At 44.7% G+C, this 16,938-nt stretch overlaps 1 protein-coding gene across 2 annotated transcripts in view; it reads left to right on the top strand.

The window, feature by feature from the left end:
- The window catches only part of LOC147727632 (phospholipid-transporting ATPase ABCA1-like), a 2,839,360-nt gene that overhangs the window by 124,962 nt on the left and 2,697,460 nt on the right, over window positions 1-16,938 (top strand). For both annotated transcript variants that reach the window (XM_086961649.1, XM_086961650.1), the window contains exon 2: window positions 12,120-12,252. In XM_086961649.1, the coding sequence (XP_086817775.1) occupies window positions 12,187-12,252 (66 nt within the window). In that variant the 5' untranslated portion in view covers window positions 12,120-12,186. The remainder of the gene's footprint in view (window positions 1-12,119; window positions 12,253-16,938) is intronic.

Here is a 16,938-nt window from a genome sequence, read left to right on the forward strand (position 1 = left end):
AGTTTGCCACCTTAGGCTCATGATATTTAACATTTTGGGCAGATACATGTTGTCCCTCTGCCCCAGTAATATTTTCTGTTTTGTTCTTTAGTGTTACATTTCCTAACATTGGCCTCAGATCTGCTGTCTGCACCTACCACAAGCATGCACTGCAAGTCAGATGGCCCTTTGCCTCCCCAGCAGCGATTGGACACTTTGCATTCATCATTTAGCACAATAACCTGCACCAACATACTTAGCTGGAATGTATAGGGCATGCCTACTCCCTCTCGTAGATCTGCTGTTTACTCTTATCTACACCGCTGCTCCACACATATAGTTTATGCAGGAATCTCATCTAATTCAAACAGGCTGAGAAATTGCAGAGGTGAAGGCATTATCTGTTAACGTTACAACAAACAGCTGTTGGCCATCTATGCGCATATTCCAGGAAGACTAGGTATCCCACTTTTGAATAGGACATGGATTAACCAGCACAACAGCACCCAAGGAGTCGTAGAGACCAATTGGGAGCGCCATTCAGGCGACCGACTAGGGAAAGGCAGCCTTCTATCCTTTAATCACGCACCATCACCTGACTTTGTTGGCAATATCCACCACAAGTACTGTCTTCCCATTTGGTTGCTCTCATACACGAGTGTCACCTGTGTTCCATTTGCTGAGCCAGGTGGCCTTATCAATTCCACAGCTGGAGTCTTAACATCGCATGCATAGCCTGCACCTATTAAGGAACTTTTTATCATCCCATCAAAACCTACTCAGCTATCCACCGATATTTTAGCCATTTTCCAGCAAATTTAGTTTATAGTACATACTGCGACGGATTCCTGAAGGCTTTTCCGAAACGCGATTTGGGTCAACAAAATGCCAGTTTCTTTACATCATTCAACCATCTGTATTGCACATCATGCACAAATAGCAATTAGCCTTCACTAATTGATATGATTTAGAAGTCAAAAAATAGATAAAAATGGGATCTTATTTTTCTCACTTTACTATGTATGTATTATTTGTATATTTACTGTGAATTTGAACAACATTATAATTTGGTTTATAGAATATCTGAACACAATATCAGATACATATTTGTATATCCATTTTTACAAAAAAGAGAAAAACTGTCTTTTACATATATCGAAATCATGACGAAATAAATAACTTGATAATATCTGCGTATACAATTTTGCTTGTTTGTTTATTTATATGTTATTTTAAGATTTATGTTCTAGATCTTTTGCCGGCGTCCAGTGCATCATTGCCTTGCCCAGACTTTTTTCTTTAATTTATAAGCTCCCTTTACAGCAGACACAACTATTGTCGACCCAGAGGGTCGCTATGTCTTTGTCGAGGACTGGCTTCAGGGGCACCACAATAATAATTGGCCCCATATACACCTCCATCTCAGACCAAAAGGGATTCCTTACCAAGTTGTCTGGGGTGTTCTTATGATGGAGCAGATTCCCTGGCTCTTGGGAGGAGACTTAAACAGTGTTTGGATGGTTGACTTGAATCGCTCCTTTCCCTCCTCCCCTGCACAGTTGCCACATCCAACACCCAGGCGTTAACCGACTGATTTAGATAATGGTGACTGTCTGACATATGGTGATTGCGTCACACCCAAACCAGGGTCATCTCGTTCTACTTGGATCCACATGACCTCCATGTCCGCATAGACTGACTGGTTGATACCCGATGTACCCTGATAAGACATAACCCATATTGACAATATGGGTTTCACCGACTCAGACCACAACCCCCAATACCTATAGTTGAATTGGGACCCGGTGCCTCTCGCCACATGGAGACTGCTGTCGGCACTACTAGAGGATCCACCATTCTACACTTTCATTGGCAACTCCATATCATAGATGTCCCGCCTGATTGAGTGGGACACATTAGGGGTAATTAGGGGTCAATGCCTGGGTAACACATGGAACATATGCCATCAGCTCGACAGAGATATTGCTCAGATTGATGTGTTGAGCTGTGACTCTCAAGCTCTGTTGGACCCCTTGCGTGTGTGCAGTAGAAACATTCTGTGTTATTGAAGAAACTACATTGTCTTAATCATGCAGCTCGCTCTACCAGAAGAATTGATGCTGAGGCTGATGAATCAGGATCTGTACTGCCGTAGCTCATCCGCCAGGAACAGCCGAGGCAGCCCATAATGGTGATTCAGGCGGCCCCTGGAGCCCTTCTGCATGCACAGAGAGACATTCATGCTGAGCTAACGCCCCACTATACTTACTTCACTGCACACATCAGCGGCGACCGCATTCACGGAAGGGATTGACTCCTTCCTAGTTAGCGTGTCCCTGCCTTGCTTGTCGCCAGAGCAGAAAGTAAACCTGGACAGTCACATTACGCCCTTCGAAATTCAGGAGGCCATCCTTGTGCTTGACACTGCCAAGGCCCATGGACCAGACAGTCTTACAAAGCGTACACCCCACTTTTATCCACTCATCTGAAGACATTATATGATAAGGCCCAGCTGGTCACCTGACTACCGGCTATGCTCCTGAGGTAGTGCTTATCTCCTTCCCTAAACCAACAGGGATCCCACTGCCCTGGGGTCATACAGGCAGATGGCACTCCTTAACATGAACTACAAAATACTAGCTAAGATCCTTGCTGGCTGCTTGGCTCCCTTAATTCAAACATGAGTACACCCGGACCAGAAAGTGTTTGTTCCGGCCAGCAGTACTTTTCTCAATCTGTGAAGATTGTTTTCGGACCCTCATAGCCATGGGATGTCTGTCTAATGCGGGATTTGGAAAAGGCCTTTCATTCTTTGAAGTAGGCCTTCATGTTCGAGATGCTGGGGGCCCGTTTCATTAGGATGGTTAAACTTCTTTATGCTCAGATACTTGCGATTGTAAAAACAAGTTCTCTCACCTCTGATCCCCTTCAGATTCACAGGGGCATCCGCCAGGGCTGCCCGCTGTCCCCACTGCTCGTTTCACTGGCACTTGCCCTTCGAGGGCACGTACAGAACTGGGGGATTCCACTGGCCGACGGTGTGCATTCGGTCTTTCTGGACCAGATGATCTACTCATGTACCTTGCAGATATACATATTATCCCGGCTGACCTAGCTCTAACATTTGACAAGTTTGCAGAACTTTCAAGGTCTTAAGGTTAATTGGGCCAAATCATGCCTTTTTCCATTCCCTTATGTGACACCAACCGTGCCCTTTGCTTTCATGGGACTCTTCTGACATAGCAACCTGACATGTTTCATTATCTGGGCTTTCACTTCAATCACAAACCTGCTGATGTTTTTCTAAAGCAATCGGGCAGTGTCTTCTTTGTGGGTGCAGATGGGGTTCTGTCGCTACTACTGTCCCTGACGGGACGCATAGCACTTATTAAAATGGTAAAGCTCCCCCTCATACTATTCTACTTCGCCAACCGAGCCCTTTATGTCAGAAAACACTTTTTCTGATCACTTGAAAAGCTGACAAGGGAGTTTATTCGACACAAAATGTGCTGAAGGGTGGTGCTGCATAAGCTTTAGTTGCCCATGGACTGGAGGGGACTTGCGGTCCCAATCTTTGAGCAGTTCTACCATCTTCAGTGGATGGCACGGTGGTTGGCGGGCCTCCCGACTGCTGATACTGCCACGACCACCCAGCCTGGGGTTTGCCTCGCTTATTGCACTTGTTTCATCCTTGCTCAAGGGTAGTGCCTCCCAACACCACTCTTTTATGAGTGGCATATCCCTGTTACAAACGGAGCCTGTTTCTTACTATGGCAACTCATCAATACGCCCCAGCACTAACGCTCCTAGGTACACCAAGATGAGGGCAGAAATGGTCCCTGGTATGAGATAGGGCCACGTACATTAGGAGTTTTATATCACAATGGTGCTGTCATCCTCTTTAAGTCTCTGATTGAGGATGACGGTCTTCCTCCTGGACACTTCCTAGTTTACAACTCTCTCATTGGGACACTGGGTGGACCTACTGCAGGAACACCCAATGCATCTCACAGGCCAATAGCTCCATGTTATGGGGACGGGATGACATCTGACGCACTGGATGGTTGAACCTCTGTGAACACATGCAGCAACGCCACTTACCCCCCTGCTTCAAGACTGGGAGATGGACCTGGGCCACCCATGTACAGATAAGATATTGTGTGCTATACTGGAATATCCTACCTGTATCCCACGCAATTTCTTCTTTCACCTCATTCAGTTATACGTACATCACAGGGCTTACCTCACCCCTAACAAGATACAATGTTATTTCTTTTGCACAGATGTCGCCTGGCCCCTCTGTTGTTTGCCTTATATGGATTTCCTGCACATTCTCTGGGCCTGCCCTTCCCTTCAACGGTATTAGCAAGGTGTCACTACACACCTGTTGAATTGCACAGGATACTCCTCGCTGCACACAGAGGAGGTATGCCTTTGGGTTTACGCCGCAGGGACAAAACCCGTTTCATTGACTTAGGTCTCCTGCTGGCCAAACATCTAATCACTCGATAGTGGAAATCGCCTACCCCCATGATCACTGCATGGGAAAAGTCCATGAAAACGTTGGCCTAGGAGGAAAGCATTGTCCTTCAGAGAGAGGATACGAGGGGGTTGGTCAAGTACCCTCTTGTGGCCAGCTGTGACACTGTCTTGATTAAACTCCAAGCTTCACTTTTGCACACAATTGAGTCCCCCAGAGAAACATTAACCCCCACTAAGCTGCAGGCTCTCCAGATACCCACCACTCGAAAAAGGCATTGAATACACCACACCAATTGCTTCCTTCCCCAATATGTTAATCACCTTAAGTGATGTTACATTGCGGATAGATGCATGTTTGCAAAATGGGAAGGTGCATTCTTATTCAAATGATCTATATTCGTTTTTCTTTCCCCCAGTTGGATTACATTGAATCTCCTTATTGCTTATGGGCAGCCAATCTGGCCGAACTCTGTCACAACCACCTATATTCCATTATACTTTGTTGGCCATATGGGCTTCATCCTTTTGATCATATCGACTGGTAATGTACTACCTGATGCATTGTGCCTAACTGTGTGTATCATTTGCAAGATGGAGGTGATGATGGACAAGTAGTGGTTGTGATGTGTAAGTTGTAAAAATTGAAAATGCCCCATAAACAGAAAAAAAGAGAAGGCAGCACAACAACAGTGTGGCACATTCTTCCAGTGGTTTTCAAACGGGATGCTGCACTTTGATTTTCATAAACTGATACATATATTTAATATCTTCAGTTTTTTCATTTTAAATTATGCTCCATGTACACATTAACAGTATCAAATAAAGCTAAAACAAACAAAAGACCTTTGTCATTTAAAGGCTAGAGTACTTAATGAGCGTGGGCTGGAGGAAATTAACAGCTATTAGTGGTGGCTGTATAAAAACAACACTGATATCAGCAAAGGGCCCTCAAATGTCACTCAACACAGGCAAATACTCATTCCCACTATACAATTTCTGCCCTTTGTCTCCAACAACAGAGTATAGTGACTGCATTCTAACAATTCTGATTGGTTGAGCCCAACTCTGCATTAAATTCATGATGTTTATGAGATACATGACAAAATGTATATCAAATTCAGTGCAAACCTAATTATACTTATCTGACATGAAAATTAGTTACAGTAATTGGAATTGTTTCAACTATTTAATCCCGGTTGTTGAAGGCTTTCTTTCCATTTGACATCATTTAGCCCAATTGATTTGACAAAAATCTTTAATTAACAAAAGAATATGCCAAACAAGTAGTTTATTAAAAAAAAAGAAACAGTGATAAGCTATCTCACATAATGCACCTGCAAGGAGGAAACAAGCTAGAGACAACAATCCCCTTGTCCAGGTGCTGAAGTTAGAGAGACCTAAAACCAAGCCGATACCACAACTTACAGAGGGGACTCAAAAAACCTTAAGGACTCTAGCCAAGAGGAGCAGGAGAAAGAGTAACCAAAAACCTTAGGGAAATGTGTGACCTCCACCAAAACAATCCAAATCCAAGAATTGATTTGACAAAAATCTTTAATTAACAAAACAATATGCCAAACATTCGATAGACAATGTGGGTTATTTGATAAGGAGTTTAAAAAAAAAAAAGAAACAGTAAAAAGCTATCTCACATCATGCACCTGCAAAGAGGAAACAAGCTAGAGACAATAATCCCCGGCCAGGTGCTGAAGTTAGCGAGACCTAAAACCAAGCCGATACCACAACTTACAGAGGGGACTCAAAAAACCTTAAGGACTCTGGCCAAGAGGAGCAGGAGAAGGAGGAACCAAAAACCTTAGGGAAATGTGCGACCTCCACCAAAAAAATCCAACACCAGAACCCTCCTTAACAAGCTCACCACCTGTGTAAAACAGACACAAATAAATTCAAAGTTTTGAAAGATACAGGCTCCACCCTCTTCTCAAGTAATGAAGGGCTACAGCTAGACCGTTCTGCCAAGCCAACAAAAATCTGCTGAGAAGGGAGCTACGGACCAATTGGGTATCCGCCTACTCCAGAGGCAAATGGACTTAATCTTGACAGTTTCTGTGGCCTCAGTGGCGAGATCTATGGGAGCAGTCCCCACACTCAAGTCCACTGTGAGCCTACTAAGCTAAAATGTCTGTCTGAGGAGCCCCCCAGATCAGGGGTGGGCTCAGTCCATCATATCAATGCAGACAACACCAGAGAAACTCAAACCCTTGTTTGCACTCCTAGGAGCTTAGGGGCTAGGCCCACAGTGACTGCAGTGGAACAAGAAGACGCAGAAGAAAAGGATCATGGGGAGCTCCCATATTTAAAAACAATAGAATGGGAAGAGATACTGGCAACTTACTCGCAGGATCCCGAACAATCACCCGGGCCTCCTGGCAGCCCAGCACTCATGGCAGAGAGGAAGCAAGCAAGAAAAACAACAAATATACAGTGTCTGGGTATACCTTTTGAACATGTTACAACTATATGTGGAGGCACAACAGTATCAATCAAATAAGATGGACATCCAGCTCTACCCTCAACACCCGGGCCATCTTCATAGTCGGGATAGATGACAAACTAGGTAAGCTAGATTCTTTGATCAAATGGGTACAGTCGGACACTACATTTTCACAAACAAACTGTTCCTGCACAAATATCATTGACAAGGCATTAACTCTCCTCACAATGTTTAATTACCTCATACCTGACCTTAAACAAAATCCAACCTCACAAGGGGCCTTGCCTACTAGGTTGAAATCATCCTGCTCCAAGCCAACAACATGTTTGGGCTATGCATGCCGTCTTCCAGTAACGTTTGGTAACCTAAGTGGACTTGATCAGCCTAAATGTAATTCCTCACACCTGTTGTAACAGTGAATACAAGGGCACTGCATTGGACGTCGTCAAATCAGAGCAGTTCGCAGGCACAACTGACCCACACTCTGGCACAGACACAACTGAAAAAAACAAGAAACAATGCCAAGTCTAAGCGGGCACAAAGAAGGAAGGGGCGGAACAAAAAACCCATTGCTCAAGAGGGACAATCGCCCCTTTTCAGCACAGCAGCAAGTCAAAATGGGCCATATCTCCAAGCGATCAAAGAGCAAGGAAACCCCCACCCCACCAAACACCTGAGGGGGTCAAAAACCTGCCTATGCAAGAGGCCAACATCATGCCCCAGGACACCAATCCCTCCGCCATATTGCCCCAGGAACCGCCTGCAGCCAGCATCAACTCCAGAGGTGCAGGAGAATAACTAACGGGGTAGGTGGGTGCCACCTCTTGCCCCACCACCTACCAACCCCCCTTTCAAGAAAACACTCATGGGAACACAATGGCAGTGGTCCCTGCAAAAGACATCAAGATGTGGGGTGCATAGCAACAGCACATGGACATCAAACCAAACATACCTATGAGACTCAGGGAGCCCAAAGTAGAACGAAGCACAGGGCAGCAACCTTCTTCTACCACCCCATTTGGCTGATCCAGGAACTGATGCTATTGAGATTCTCCAACAAGAAAACACATCAGCGAACCACCAAGGTATGTGGGGGCATGAAAACTCCACCATTGAAAAGCCGCACAACCAGGTTAGCTCCACAGTGCTAATCTTCAGCACAAAAAATTGTCTCTAGATGAAATCATTATGTCCGGAACAGGAGAAACATCCTCAGGCTACTATCATCAATTCCAAAGTTAGCTGATCTGAAATCAAGGGAGCTTGCAGCAATTGAGTTTATTCAAACATAAAAGGCACCGGGAAGGGAAACGACCATGGCCACTTGGGGTTCAAATAAATCACACACAGAGTCCTCTCGGAACGGTCCACCTTTGGGAAGTGGGGGTATAAGAATCTCTCCATGTTACGCACAGGGATATCCTCTCCCTTTCCTCTCACCCGGTCAATCAAGAGGGTAAGCCTGGGCTAAAAAGCCAACCCCCTCCGTACTTAAGGGTGCGAGAGGACTCACACCAAGGGAACAAGCAGCACTTAGTGACCAATGGGAACTGGTAAGAGAAGTGACTAAGATAGTGAATGAGGGCATGTGGCAGGCCTCAAGAACAATCATCTGACAGCCTAGGAGGAGATAACAGGACTAAGCCCAGGGGTCTACTGACAGAGTCAATCACTGCTATTTGCGCTTGTGCTCCTGGAACATCAGTGGTCTCTCCGCAAAGCTAAATGATCCAGATTTTTACAAGTACACTTGATCATTTGACATCATCTTCTTACAGGAGACCTGGCTCATGGAAACCAGCCCATATCCTAGGTTTATGAACCTCGCTGCTCCAGCTGTGAAAAGGGCTAAATGTGGTCATCTCTCGGGTGGCTTGCCAACTTGTATGTCCACAGTGGACATAACATCTGCTACAGCTTCGAATGTCAAAGCCTCTGGTTTAAACACAACCAAGTGCATCCTGCAGCTTAAAAACACAGAAATTGTGGTTGTAACCAATGCTTACGCAATCCAAAAAAACAAGTCAAATGATATTAGAAAATGGTTCAGAAATTCTTGAGAATCATAGAGGAGGAGGGCTCCTCAAATCAAGCAGTTTCCGGGAACTTTAATTAGCGCTTATTGGGCTTCTCTTCAAATGACATCGTAATAGCCCAATCCTCACGTTGGGAGTTTCCCACTAAATTAAAAGACACCTTTTCAGCTCTAAGTAAACCTGGCAGCTGCTTCCTGGACAATCTCGAATTCCTTAGCTTCAGGGCACTGAATGGCAGATTTTTAGGAGACATTCCACCAGCTGCCACATATCACTCCAATAGATCAAGCTCAACTCTGGATTTCACCAGTGTCCCTCCTCAGCTATTTTATCTCGTCTCCACATATCAAATCAATGACAAAACTGCCAGTGATCACCTCCCACAGGAGGTGACTTTCTCTTACGGTCTATCTGCTTCAAGGCACATCAGAGTGGCATTGGATACAGCTAATACCATCACCTACAAGTGAACCAAGACTTCACCAGCCACGCTCAGACCCTTGTCCCAGGCTGCTGCAAACATACTTGAAAGAATTAGGGCACTGAAATGCAGATCTGGGATGTGGATGACGCTCAGCGAAATGGGCATCCCCCTTTTATTCCTAAATTACTGATCCGGCTCCAGAAAGGGAATTTTGCCCAGGTCAGGTGGGTGGAACAGGGACAATTAAAAAAGCGCATCCCTGGTAATAGAGGAGTCCGACAGGGCTGTGTTCTGGCCCCAACCCTGTTTTCCCTATCTGTGAATGGGGTAGTTGATTTTCTCAAGGAGGAGCCAGCAGACTCGCCCACTCTGGGGGGCAATAAGATACCAACTTTGTTGTTTGCGGATGACAACCTGCTGATGTCTAAGACCCTAGCCGGGTTATTGCGTCTCATCAATAGATTTCAACTTTTTTGCGAAATAACCGGGGTTGGTCATAAATGGCTCTAAAATCAAATTCATGACTTTTAACTGCCACAGGTCATGCAGGAATAGCCCTATTCTAGGGGGGGGGGGGTCCCCTTGATAGGGTTGACACCTTTGACTGCTAGGTGTAAGACTCTCTGACAAAATGCTTTGGAGACCCCACCTAGCAAAGATGCTGCTGGGACATAACCATGTGACTGGAGTAATAGGGAAAGAACATCATCTTTCACACACTAGGCCTGTAGCTCCAGCCCTCCAAAGATATTATACAAAAGCAGTTAGCGCTGTCCTTTATGGAGCAGAAGTCTAGGGTTTCAACAAATTAGATGAGCTCTGCACGTAGGAACATACATTTTTCAGAGACCTGGTTTTGGCACCCAAATACATTCACAAAAACAACAGTTGATGGACAAAATGCAGAACAGTGTCATACATTCACCCCAGTACAGAGATCTAGGCCTAAATCCATCGTTTTTTTGCACTCCACACCACCCCAGTTCAGACTTGGTCATATGCAAATCAGACTTGACCCTGTGCCTCATGGGAACAGTCCAGCCCGAACTGCCAAGCCATGTCTTTCCTGGACCGGAATCAAGCATCCTAGGACCGGTTTCTGGCTATCAGCCGTCTTCAGCCAGGATAGCTTGACTCCAGTGGAGTGGAGAGCCTGGGACTCACGTCTGAGCATACCCATCCCACTCGGGGAGACAAATGCAAAAACAACAGTTGATGGACAAAATGCAGAACAATGTCATACATTCACCCCAGTACAGACATCTGGGCCTAAATCCATAGTTTTTTGCACTTCACACCACCCCAGTTCAGACATGGCCATATGCAAATCAGCCTTGACCCTGTGCCTCATGGGAACAGTCCAGCCCAAACTGCCAAGCCATGTCTTTCCTGGACCGGAATCAAGCATCCTAGGACCGGTTTCTGGCTATCAGCCGTCTTCAGCCAGGATAGCTTGACTCCAGCTATACCCCCTTGCTGCTGGACATGGGTAGGCAATCAATAGGTGATGTAGCTAGGCTACGCCCCATACTTTTTTGGGCTTGCATTAGGCGGACCCCTGAGGTCTCTTCTTATGCAGAGACCCTCACTGAGATTATCCACGTATACACCGGTGAAAAATAGGCTGGATGTGTGACATCAAAAGAACGTTGTCAGCCATAGGATTCCATGATTGTTAGGCCAGTCAGGAACCCCCGCGGAGAGAGGAACTTAAACACCTATATTGGGAATGGGTAGACCAATGAGAGAACTGCAAACCGATTGTGGGTAAATTAACAACAGAATTCATCTCCCACAAACAAATTAGACACTATGAGCCCTTCCTTGATATAATCAAGGCACCAAGAGATAGAATGCTGTACATGCACTTTAGGAATGGAACTCTATATGTTTGTGAAGCAACAGCAAAGTGGTGCACCATCAATGGGAAAAACTGCCCAAGTTGCAAGGCCCCAATTGAAAGCGTCGCCCATTTAATGTTTGCTTGCCCGGCATGTAAAACACCACGGCCCAAATGGCTGAAACCCTTTGCCAGCAATTGGGCACACAGGACCACCACACAGCCTTGCGTATTCTCAGGTCTGACCCCCAGGCCTTTTTCTGCATGCTGCGTAGCAAAATGTTTGGGACAAGCTTGGCTCACAAGGTGGAAAGCTGTCTCAAGACAAGCATAGTTTTTATTGTAAAAAGGTCAGTGGGATTTTTAAGGCTACAACTTTAAAGCTGCTAAAATTATTCTGCACAAGCACTTTATTTGTCAAATCCCCGCTACCATGTTTGTTGACTGTTTTTTTATTGGTTTTTAAGGTAAATATATATTACATAAATCAAATTAAATTGTGCACTTACCATTTTTATTCCCTTTTTTTTCTCTTTTTAAGTACCACACGCACATGATCTCTTAGTGAATTTGTGGGCCCTTTAACCTTTTCTAAGTTAATTTTAATAATGGAGACTAGCTATACTTTGTGTTTTAAACTCTTTTTTATTGTAATGGTTTGAAGAACTATGCAATCAATAAAAAAAACAATCTTATAAAATCTCATATAATGGTGGCAACAATTGTGAAGAGTTACTGAAATATCAATATGCCTGTCATGTGCACGTCACAAAATGTACACTTATTGCAAGAAATCAGTTACCAATTTTAGAAAGTATTTTTTCGGTTGATAAGTTGATACAAGTTCCAGTGGCGTTATTGTATTTTTTCAATATGTGGTTCTTTTTTGGTTCTCAACTTTAGGATACGAATAGCAGCGATTTCCGTGGCACCCATTTTATTCAATAACAAAAGTTAATCGGGTGTAAGAATGGGCTTTTGGAATCAGCTGGGCCTTCTACTCTGGAAAAACTTCACCATTAGAAAAAGACAAAAGGTAACGTAAAACTAGTGACGTTCTAATCTAAAGATAAGTTAGAGTGTTGCACTTTTATATAATTTGAATATATATTTATTTCTTTATTCAGTCATTGCTTGTATGTATTTAGTTAAGATAGCATGTTTTACTGTACCTGGTCCAATCAGTTAAAAAATACCATACATGAAAAGCAGCCATGGTGTAAGAGCTGTCTACTATGACATGAAATGAAAAGAGACTCATAGAGCTCACTACTACCCAGAGGCATCTTGGTGCTAGAAGACAGAGCAAGGATCCAGCCAGCATGAATGAGAAGGTCAGAGAGTAAATTGTAAGGTCTGTCTACATTTTTCTCAAAGCAGTGTGGCTTCGGTGAGTTTAATAACTAGAGGTGGCGAGTTCGAAAGTTTGTAAGGTAGGAAAAGGATTTACCTCACCTTGCTTCTGATCATAGGAACCACCACTTTCTTACTGTCAGATCTCAGATGACGGGCAGAGTATACAACTGAAACCTCCTGGCCATAAATCTGGGACTGGGTATATGCAACACTGTGTGTGCCAAACACAGTTCTTTGAACATGGCCCTTTTTTGACTGTAAGCCAGTGAAACTTATGTTGTTATTTGGCTACCGACTGGTGCCTCAGCACATTAAGAATGAGGTGTGCTGCGTTCTGTGCTACTTGAAGTATAGATTGCAGTGTCTGATTAAGTTTCAAATACAAAGCATTGTAATAATCAAGGTGAGAGGCAATTAAATAGAAATAACTGTCCTGTGTGATGCAATGGGGATAAAAAAAAATCTTTGTTAAAATCCGTAGAATAGCAAAACAGGGGGTCATAAAATTTTTAACATGATAAGTAGAGGGTAGGGATTTTTCAAAAGCACCTCCAGAGTTCTAAAAATGGTACCTCACTCATGTGGGTGGGTCAAGTACTTGTGGCAGGCAAGGGCCCAAAACGCATTGAGGAGACATCAAGACTACATATCACAAAACAATGTGGTTTTGCAAGGGGGTCCCCTGGGTTTTTAGCCCCGGGCTCGGCGGCCATCTTGGAAAGTACCAAACCAACACATTTTTGAAAACTAGACACCCGGGGGAGTCCAGCGAGGGATGACTTGAGTGGATCTCCCAACATTTTCCTACCCAGAACCCCCTGCAAACATCAAATGTAGCTAAAAAAACTAATTTTCCACATATTTTTGTGTGTGGAATCACCATGCCGGCACAAATGTCCTACCTCACAGCGTTTACCTCAGTCTCCCGAGTAGAATGATACCTCACTTGTTTTGGTGTCCAATGCAGAATTGGCAAAAAACTTATATTTTTTAAAAATGTAGCGCTTAGAATTCTTGGTGCTATACCCTTAATCCCTATGTTTTTGGCTCTTCCCTGTCACAGGCCCTTGTCCTACCCACACAGATGAGGTACCATTTTTCTCAGGAGACTGAGATTATTGTGAGGTGAGTGGTATTTTGTATAGTTTGAGGTTTGCAAGGCATTCTGGGTAACAGAACCTGGTGAGAGCCAGACAAGTCATCCCATCCTAGATTCCCCTTTGTGTCTAGTTTTAAAAAATGTACCGGTTTACTATGTTTCCATAGGTGCCGGCTGTGCTAGGAACCAAAATCCACAGGTAGGCACATTCCAAAAAAAAGACAGTGCCTAGTGGGCTTTCTGCCGCACTAGAGACGGGGGAAATCTGGGGCTATTGCCCCGATATGCTCCCAGGGGGGGCCAAAAAGGCTGTGGCTATTCTTTTGGGGGGTGGGGGCATTGGGATGCCCATTCTGGGCAGCCCCCACGCTTACTTATAAAAAAGACATCATAATCGCTGGGCCTAGTGGACGTTCTGCCACCGGGGGCAGATCAGGGGCTAAAGCCCCATCTGCCTCCTGGGGGAGCAGATAGTCTGGAGCATCTTTTTGTGGGGGTGGGCATTGACATGCCCATTCTGGACAACCCCCACTCCTACCTATATAAAAAAAGAATCCCTGGCGCTTAGTGGGCTTTCCCCCTGGGGACAGATCAGGGGCTATTGCTCCCGTCTTCCTCGTGGAGGGTCAGAAAGTCTTTTGTTTTCTTTGGGGGGGTAGGGTGGGGGCCTGGGCCATCCGACGAACCAAAGGAGTTAGGCGATTTGGGGTTAAGACATTTGAATCTTATCCAATTGCTTACTGCACATATACAGCCTGATTCATCAAGCTGAATTGCGCTCGCAAAGGGCCAGATTCTGAGAATCTGGCCCTTTGCGAGTGTGATTTTTGCATTTGGGATTCATCATCCCAAATGCAAAAATCGGTAATAGCGATTTCGCTATTTTGCGAGGAATTACATTTAAGGAATCTCTATTTGAGATTCCTTAAATGCAATTCATCATCCATTTTAAAATTGCGAATTCGCAATTTCGGCCCGCTATTTACCGCGAGGTCAAACCTTGTGGTAAATAGCGAAAACATAGAAAAATGCTTTTAAAAGCACAAGTTGCATGTTGCACACACACATGTCCTTTGGACATGTGTGTGCGCAACACCTGTTTAAATTTGCATTTAAGGGGTGCTACAGGGTGTCCTTTGGACACCCCTGGCATCCTTAAAATCGCTATCTCATTTGCGATTAGCTAATTGCTAATCGCAAATAAGGAATACTCCCCATTCATTCCTATGGGCCTTTTGGCCCATTGGAATGAATGGGGAGTTATTCCTTATTTGCGATTAGCAATTTGCTAATCGCAAATAAGGAATATGTAGGAATCGCATTTTATTTTGCGATTCCTACATGATTCCCGTTTTGCGAGTCTGTAATAGCGATTCCTTATGAATCGCTATTAAACACTCGCAAAACGGGTCTTTGATGTATCAGGCTGATAATCTCGAAACTTGGCAGCAGCTTAGTGAAAATAGTCAGAGATGATGTAAGAAATTGTGTTGTTGATGGACTCGGGTGTGAGCCCTGATCAAGCTGCCATCACAATCCTTGTCACGGTGAGGCACAAGCCAAATCCTGAATTAACTAGGCCTGGGCAGGTTTTGTGGTGTTCTACTCCGCGGAACTCCGCAAAGTGCTGGAAAAACCCCACCGCACTTTGCTGACTTCCGCTAGTGGTGGAGTCTGTTAAGTTGTATTGCTCGCACTGTTTTCAGCTTCAGGCGTTTGTCCTACGCTGTGAAATCAGTGCAAATGGCACTGCTCATCACGCTGTGGGCATTGCTGCTTTCTGCCACTCGAGTAGACATTTTACTCAAGCGGCAGCTTCCTCAATGCGAGCGGCAGATTTCTCAACGCGAGTGGTCAGAGCCTGCCATAACCACCCACATTGAGAAATCTCACTGGGAGGACGTCTAGCACACATTTTTTTCTCATGAGTGCTCGCCAACGTAATGTTGGTGATCCGCTCGAGAGAAAAAACTCTGTGCTGCATGACTTCATAGAGTTTTGTATAACTATGCGCAGAGTGGGCAAAACCTTGCAAACTCTGCTGGCGGATCAGAATTTTTCACCCACCCCTAAAATTATCCTGTGCTCAACCCTCTGGTAGCTTGGCACATAGCAGTCATAGTTAACCTAGAGGCAATGCGTAAAGTATTTGTGCAACACTTCAAACAACAATAAAGTGAAGAAAACATACAAAAAGGGTCCCACACTAAATTAGAAATACAGACCTATTTGTAATACATAAATCAAGACCAAAATGGCAAAACTTCAATCAGTAGTACTGGAGATATGCAATTTTAAGGATTTAAGTGAAAATAACACCAAAAAGCACAAAATGACAACTGTGGAGATCTGGTTGCGCCGGACTGGGACAAAGTCACAAGTTCAGGCTGACTGCGATGAAGTGCAGACCAGCTACAGGTATCCACCTAGGCCCACTCAACAGTACCTTAAATCCTGGTTTGCGGAGAATTGGAAGGATCCGCATTGAATATGAGTTGCAGAGCTGAAGTGATATGTCGATTTGGAGGTGTGGCAAGGCTGCATGCAAGGTCCTGCTTCATAGTCGAGGATCCCATCGACAAGGGCTAGCAATGCGAAGTCCAGCATCAAGGTTGCGTCATGTAGTTGTGGCAATGAGTCAGTTCGCAGGAGCTATGAGGCTGCGATGCCAAGTCCTGCTTCATTGTCAAACCTCTGAGGCTTCAGATCAGAAGGCCTGTCAAGAAACCATTGTAGTCTAAATCTAAACTCTGGAGTACTGGGTTTAAAAGATAAAGGTCCAGCCCTTCTCAGTCAGGCAAGAAGGCAGTAGGTCATCACAACAGGTCTGCAGTCCTTCAAAGCAGCAGTCCAGTAGAACGGCAGTCCTTTAAAAAAGCCTCTTCAGTTTCCCCTCCTGACAGACCGCAGTCGAGAGAATTACCATTGACAAAATCATCAGCACGGTCATCAATGAAGAAATCCACACCGTCATCAGTACTTGCTGTTGTGTGCGCTCCTTCCATGCTTGAATCCATGACATCCTGGTCAATGGGCCATTGAATTCAAAGGTGGCATCAAAATTGTCATTGAAAATACAGATCTATAGATCATTCCACTTCCGGCATGTTGTCGACGTCACCATGGTTTTAACGGCATTGGTCACGTCTCCTTCAACTGCTCCACTGACAACACCCTCAGTGACTCCATTGAGGTGAAAAAAGCTGGAAAAATTAGAAACAGGACAGACTTAGGCATTAACCCCTGAGCACACCTCTTCTAGTAATG

Source organism: Lissotriton vulgaris, chromosome 3_1 (genome assembly GCF_964263255.1).
Source record: "Lissotriton vulgaris chromosome 3_1, aLisVul1.2, whole genome shotgun sequence".
Classification (NCBI taxonomy): Eukaryota; Metazoa; Chordata; class Amphibia; order Caudata; family Salamandridae; genus Lissotriton; species Lissotriton vulgaris.